Raw genomic sequence first — 7,616 nt, 5'->3', positions numbered from 1 at the left:
GTGAGCTGCAGTACAGCCTGGTCTACAGAAAAACCCTGTCTCCAAAAATCAAAACCAATCCCCCCCCAAAAAAATTATTGCTGTGGTCATATGTCTCTTTATAGCAACAGAAACCCCAACTAAACAGGATCTCACTGTGTGTAACCCTGGCTGGCCTGTAACTCACCATGTAGATCAGATTGGCCTTAAACTCACAGAGACCCACCTGCCTCTGCCTCCCAAGTGCGGAGATTAGAGGCGTGCATCACTGTGCCCAATCTCCCTCTATGTTTTTTGTAAGTAAGTTATAGGATGGACCTAGAAGTGTCTTGGATGGGATTAGAATCTGATAAGGTTAAACTAGGGTTGCACAAAGGGTTTAGGACATCTCTTCTTCTGCAAAAGGGGTTTCTTGTCTGATGTCTAGAAAATTGGGTACCATTAATTTGGATGGCTCAGCTGTTGAAATAGGAGCGGCGGGGCTGCGTCCCCGGCACCCGGCCGCCCGCATGGCTAGCTTATGCCCGAAATAATTACACGGAAACTGTATTCTTTCAAACACTGCCTGGCCCGGCTAGGTCCAGCTTCTTATTGGCTAGCTCTTACATATTGTTCTAACCCATTTCTAATATTCTGTGTAGCCCACAAGCTGGCTTACCAGGGAGCATCTTAACCTGCGTCTGTCTGGAGCAGGAGAATCATGGCGACTCCTTCACTAAGCTTCTTTTTCCCAGCATCCTGTTCTGTTTTTTCCGCCTACCTAAGGGTTGGCCTATCAAATGGGCCTAGGCAGTTTCTTTATTAATAAGAAATCACTCCCACATCACTCAGCCAACAAAGGCGCCTGTTGCCAAGTCTAATGCCCTAAGTCTCATCCCTGCGACCTGCCTGGCAGAAGGAGAGAGCCGACTCCTGCAAGTTGTCATCTGACTTCTGCATTTGCACAGTGGCTTACATGCATGTGCAAGCACACATGAACAAGCATGCACACACGCATACACAGAAGATAAACGAATAAAAATGCAATTAAGAAAATATTTCCAGAAAAGTACAGGTATGTGGCTAGGTGAGAAGAAGCCTTAAGCAAATGCAATTGTGTCGGAATTCTTTCCAGCTGGCGAGAGGCTTGAACCAAACTTCTGGGTGAAAGATTCTTTTTCCTTCCCACATACCCATAATTCCCCTGACTATCTCTCCTGCCTCAACCTTTCCGTCCCATGGCGCTCTCAGAGGCTCGCTTGGGCAGCAGGCCCCTTCTCGACAGCATCCTTAGGTCAGGAGCTGGCCTCACATGTGGCTTCTTCATCTCACCTGGGAGGGTTGATGTAGGCCAAGACCAGCTTCCCGGAGCCTGAGTCACAGGATTGCCATGATTGGCTGTAGGAAATCTCTGACAAACTAGCTCCAGTCTTCTGGTCAGCAGAAGGTTTGGGATGGGAACAAATATAAACAGATTCTCGGGCTTCTGGAAAGTTCCAGCTGTGCACAGTGACTCATGAAATCTTTCCGCTGTGGGGATTTCCACCAATCTTTGTTGACTTAAGGCCATTCCCGGAAGCCATCACTGGCAGTGTTCTTTCCGCTCTTCTCTCCAGGCACACTGACGCACAGCAGGAAGAGTGGCTGCTGGCAGTCGCATCCAGGAATTTAGTGTAGGCTTCCCAGGCTGGCCTGGAGGTGGTGGTGTTTGCACGTGTTCAGTTTGGGGTTACTACGTTAAGATGCTATCAGGGAGGAGCTTTTGGTAATAAGACTCAGCCTCACACCTACTAACAGATCTGAATGGTATTTGGACATCTTTTTGTTGTTGGGTTTTTTTTTTTAATTCTATTATTTTATTTTATTTCGGTTTTTCGAGACAGGGTTTCTCTGTAGCTTTGGAGCCTGTCCTGGAACTAGCTCTTGTAGACCAGGCTGGCCTTGAACTCACAGAGTTACGCCTGCCTCTGGCGCTGAAGGGACGGGATTGAAGGTGTGTGCCACTTCTGCCTGGCTTTAATGAATAAGTTAATCATAGTTATAGTCTAAGTTTTTTCCTGTGCTTATATCTGATCCTACACCATCTAACTCCCAAATGATGTAAGAAGATTAGACTCAGGTGTAGAATCAAATTACTGACTTAATCTGGGAGGGTGTGACTACAAAGGGGCGGGGTCAGTGGAAAGGGCTATAAAGAGAGCAGCCCTCAGAGTCTCAGAGGAGCCACAACGTTTCCCTGCCTGGATTTGGAGGCCTCTCACCAGTGTCCAACTCAGGATCATTATTCCTGAAAACCAGTCACAATGGGAAGCCAAACCCCACCAACACTCAAGCAGCTAGCGACAGAGCCTACTGAAGAAGGAGGAGGCCTTGGCCACGTTTGCTGCTGTGGTGGGCCTGTCCTGGTCGCTGATCCCAGAAACGTTTGAGGTGGCCTTCAGGAACAATCAGACCAACATCCTGCTGGCCATGGTACCTGCCTGGCCATTCACATGCCTTCCTGTAGGAGCCCTGATGAAGACCCCACACCTGGAGACTTTGAAGGCCCTGCTTGATGGATTAGATGTGCTGATGTCAGAGGAGGCTTGCCCCAGAGGGGGGAAAATCAGAGTGCTGGATTTGACAGATGTGGACTCTGATTTCTGGAGCATATGGAGTGGGATGTATAAAAAGGACGGCTGTCATCACGACATGAGACAGAAGAAGAAGCCAGCGGAGACGTGTCCTTACTCAGGGCTGAAGAACTGTTTGAACATAGTAACTGACCTCAAACTTGTGAACAGCCAGCTCGACGAGTGTGCCATGTACTTGTGGCAATGGGCCCAGCAGAGAAAAGGTTCTGTTCATTTATGCTGTCGAAAGCTTGAGATTTTGGAATCATGTTTGTCCGATGCCATCGACATCTTGCGGTCAGTAGATCTCCACTGTATATGTGAGCTGAACGTAAGAGATTTATGTATAGAAGACCTGGCTCTTTTTGGACCATACCTGGGACAGATGAGAAACCTTCACACACTCGTGCTGGAAAGCATCGTGAATACTTTTGGGATCGGTGAGGCTGAAGAGCTGGAATACGAGTTAATGAACTCATTGTTCTCACAGTTAACCAAATTGCACTGCCTCCAGCATCTCTTTGTAGATGATATTTATGTTCTAATTGGCAGCCTGGAAGAGTGGCTCGGGTGCCTGAAGAAGCCCTTGGAGACCCTGTCCATAGCTTTCTGTCACCTCATACAGAGAGACCTGGATTACCTGCCCCAGTGCCCAAACCTTTCTGGGCTCAGGCATCTCACCCTGAGTCACACAATTCTTGGAGAATGGTTTGAACCACTTGGAAAGCTCCTTGAGAGAGTCAAAGACACCTTGCAAACTCTGGATTTGGAGAATTGTTGGCTGGGGCATTCTGCATTTAGTGCTTTTATGCCTGCCCTGAGCCAATGCTCCCAGCTCCTTAGGATCAATTTTTCCAATAATCAACTGTCTCTGCCCCTCCTGAAGCAACTCCTTCACCACACAGCCAAACTGAACAAGCTAACAGAGGAGCTATACCCTGTCCCTCTGGAGTGCTTTGACGATAGAGACCTAGTGCTTCGAGAGAGATTCGACAAAATACGTCCTGAGCTTCTGGATATACTCGGGTCCGAAAGACAGCCCAAGGCAGTCAGTTTAAAGTTCACCATCTGCCCTATATGTTCTCAGTCCTGTGTCTATGGCCTGGAAAACAAACATTGCCTTTGCTGGCAATAAACTGGGGAAGGTTGCTGCTTGGTACCAAGAATCAGATTTTGGACTGGAGAGATGGCTTAGTGTTTACAAAGCAGGCTTGTTCTTGCAGAGGATCCAGGTTTGATTCCCAGCACCCACGTGGGGCCCTTCATATTCTATGATTCCAGTTCCAGAGGATCCAGTGCCTCTGGCCTCTGTGGGCACCCAAACTCATACACACCCACACAGAGACAAATAATTAAAAATAAAGTAAACCTTTTAAAAAGCCAAACGTTTTTCAATCAGAAGCTTCTTTTTTTTTTTTTTAAAAGCAGTTGATTATAAGTGATTAATGGTCAGAGTCAATTTCTAAAAAAGGAGGGGGATATAATATAAAGATGAATACTTTGCATTTAGTATAAATTTTGGTTTATGTAAGGTCAGTTTTGTTATATGTATATTTCTACTTTTAAGGTATTATGTTTATACAGCTCATTTAAAATGTAATGTATAATTTAAAATGACAGATTAATAGATATAATCCATAATAGTCAAACTGTTTCTCAGTTTAGTTAGGTTTTCTAGATATACAGAGATATATTTCAGCTGGATAAACTTCAACACTTCAAAGACCTATGGCATATGACATTTAAAATGTTCTAAGAACTTAGATGTTTCTCAGCAGTGGCTAGTGGGAAAGAGAAAGACTTACTACAAATGAGCCCCATGTTGGACGCTACTTGTAGTGAGTCTTTCTCTTTCCCACCAGCCAACTCCCAAACAATGCCATGGAGACTTCTTCTTAATTATGAAAGCTCGACTGATAGCTTAGGCTTGTTTTTTAACTAGCTCTTATAACTTACATTAACCCATTTATATTAATCTACACTTTATCATGTGGTATTACCTCTTCATCTTGCACCTCCTGTTCCCTTTCCAGGTCTCCTGCCCTCTCCTATGCGTCTAAATTCGCCTCCTCTTCCTTTCTCTCCCCGAAAATCCCACTGATACCCCCTGCCTAGCTTTTCGCCATTCAGCTTTTTATTACACCAGTCACAGCAAATACATCTTCACATAGTGTACAAACACACCCTACAACACGGAGGTGCTGCTGTGAACCAAGGGAAACACGGAAAGCTACATCTAATGAGGACACAAGCAAGCCTGTGATATCGTTAAGTACTACAATGGAAACTTTATACAGCTGTTAGGGGTAGGGACAATCTAGGCAGGTCATGGTAGTGTGATGGAGAACTCCACATTTTCCTCTACTCTCTACACCACCAAGAGTCTTGTCTTGTGGTTCCAAAAGACAAAAATTCAGACATAGGTGTAAAGGACACAGGAGTAAAACAATCAAGAGTTTTATTTTTGCCGGGCGGTGGTGGCACATGCCTTTAATCCCAGCACTCGGGAGGCAGAGGCAGGCGAATCTCTGAGTTCGAGACCAGCCTGATCTACAAAAGCTAGTTCCACGACAGGCTCCAAAAACACAGAGAAACCCTGTCTCGAAAAACCAAAAAAGAAAAATAAATAAATAAATCAAAAAATAAAAAGTTTTATTTTTGCACATATTAGTATTTTGCTTGCATGCATGTAATGTAATATATGTATGTATGTATGTATGTATGTATGTATGTGTGTGTGTGTGTGTGTATGCTGGGATGGTCAGAAGAGGGCTTTTGGACCCCCTGGAACCAGACCTACACATGTTGTGAACTGCAATGTGGGTGTTGGAGATGGAACTCGGGTCTTCTTTAAGGGCATCAAGTGCTCTTAACCGCTGTGCCATCTTTCCAGCCCTGCAGTCAAGAGTTTTAACTAGAGCAAGGAAGGAAGTGAAAGTAAGCTCTTCGGGAAAAGCAACTGGAGCAGAGTAGGAACAGCTGCTTCCTGGCAGATGTGGGGTTTAGATTTGTCCTTTATCTGTTATCCTCTCCCTGTCCCCCCCTCCCAAAGAGGGTGCTTAAAAAAAGTGGCATGTGCCAGGCAAGGTGGCGCTGCTTTAATCCCAGCACTCGGGAGGCAGAGGCAGGTGGATCTCTGTAAATTTAAGGCCAGCCTGGTCTACAGAGCTAGTTCCAGGATATTCAGAGCTGTTACACAGGGAAACTTCATGGCATCCACAAGGTTATGCAGTAAATTAGCTGACATTTAAAAGACCTACTTACCAGAGATTGACACATCTGATGGAGGATAAACTCACGTAGGCACGACCCCTGAAAAGTACTGCCTTTTGAATGGCCGGCCGTCTCTAACTGCAGATTCTCTTGTGTGATGGCATGCTCTAATGTCGGGCACAGTTTTCCTGTGTTCTGTTAGGAGGATGACTTTCTCCCCCAAACTGTGTATTCTGGCAGATAAAATAAGACAGTCAAACCTTTTGTTCCACACTGCAATAAAAAACAAAACAATGGGCTGGAGAGATGGCTCAGAGGTTAAGAGCACTGGCTGCTCTTCCAGAGGTCCTGAGTTCAATTCCCAGCAACCACATGGTGGCTCACAACCATCTGTAATGAGATCTGGTGCCCTCTTCTGGACAGCAAGCATATAGACAGGCAGAACACTGTATACATAATAAATAAATAAATAAATAAATAAATAAATAAATAAATAAATAAAATCTATCTTTAAAAAACAAAACAAAACAATTTAACTCTCCAACAGGATGGTTTGGCCATATAGAAGTCCTTGTGGGGTGATCACAGGAGGAGCTTTCACAGAGCAAACTGCAGGTCTGGCTTTGCTAATCTACATCCCTCAAAGATTTGTGACGAATTAGGGCGGTATTGCAGGTGTCTGTCCTTGTTAGAGCCTAGTCCTTCAAGAGATCAATAGCACCTGACTAACCATGTCCAGGTATTACTAATCACTCTTAAGAAATGTAAAATAGTAGACGTATTCTTCGCCTCAGACTAGTTTCTTCCCTTTGTAACCCCTTTAAGAGATGGCCAGGACCTCCTCACAGCAGTGGCTGTGGTTGGCTACAAACTAGCTGGTAAGCGTTGCTAGGGTTCTTCAAAGAATGCCTGTGGCCCTGAGAATTTTTTTTCTTACTAACAAGTTGCTAATGAATATATATATACATTTGGGAATTTGTAACAGCAGAAGAAATGACTGGAAGAGTAAAGAATGCTGAGGGATAAAGAACGCAGGAAAATAGCAGAAGAAGAATGAACGTAGAGTAACTAGAACAAGAATGAATTGGAACAGAGATTTGTTACAGAGAATTGGAATTGAGACAGAACTGGAGCTAAGAAATTATAGACAATTAGGACAAGCAAATTAGAATTAGTGCAGAGCCATAAGGAGGCATGACTGGAACTGCAAGCACGTGAGCTCATTCCATTCCCTCTCAGACTAGAGGAAGTCAGCGGGCTTTGGATAGAAACCCTGTCTTGAAACATCCCCCCCCCCCCAAAAAAAGTGGCTAAGCTCGTTTTACTCATTCTAAAAATAAACATTTAAGCTATAAGAATATGACTAGAGGGGCTGGAGAGATGGCCTCCTGAGTTCAATTCCCAGCAACCACATGGTGGCTCACAGCCATCTGTAATGGGGTCTGGTGCCCTCTTCTGGCCTGTAGGCATACACACAGACGGAATATTGTATACATAATAAATAAATATTAAAAATAAACATTTAAGCTATAAGAATATGACTAGAGGGGCTGGAGAGATGGCCTCCTGAGTTCAATTCCCAGCAACCACATGGTGGCTCACAGCCATCTGTAATGGGGTCTGGTGCCCTCTTCTGGCCTGTAGGCATACACACAGACGGAATATTGTATACATAATAAATAAATATTAAAAAAAAAGAATATGACTAGAGCCGGGCGATAGTGGCGCACGCCTTTAATCCCAGCACTCGGGAGGCAGAGGCAGGCGGATCTCTGTGAGTTCGAGACCAGCCTGGTCTACAAGAGCTAGTTCCAGGACAGGCTCCAAAACCAC

General features: G+C 44.8%; 1 protein-coding gene across 1 annotated transcript in view; it reads left to right on the top strand.

Annotated features, from left to right (window-relative positions):
- The first annotated feature begins 1,196 nt into the window (after positions 1-1,196).
- The window catches only part of LOC126508632 (oogenesin-1-like), a 6,977-nt gene continuing 557 nt past the window's right edge, over positions 1,197-7,616 (top strand). Inside the window, exons 1-2 of the mRNA XM_050153970.1 lie at positions 1,197-1,304; positions 2,305-3,596. Of these exons, the coding sequence (XP_050009927.1) occupies positions 1,197-1,304; positions 2,305-3,596 (1,400 nt within the window). The remainder of the gene's footprint in view (positions 1,305-2,304; positions 3,597-7,616) is intronic.

Source organism: Alexandromys fortis, unplaced genomic scaffold (genome assembly GCF_014885135.2).
Source record: "Alexandromys fortis isolate MF-2015 unplaced genomic scaffold, M_Fortis_MF-2015_v1.1 scaffold_86, whole genome shotgun sequence".
NCBI classification, from domain to species: domain Eukaryota; kingdom Metazoa; phylum Chordata; class Mammalia; order Rodentia; family Cricetidae; genus Alexandromys; species Alexandromys fortis.
The sequence above is the reverse complement of the archived record's forward strand: the minus strand, read 5'-3'. Positions and strand labels throughout refer to the sequence as shown.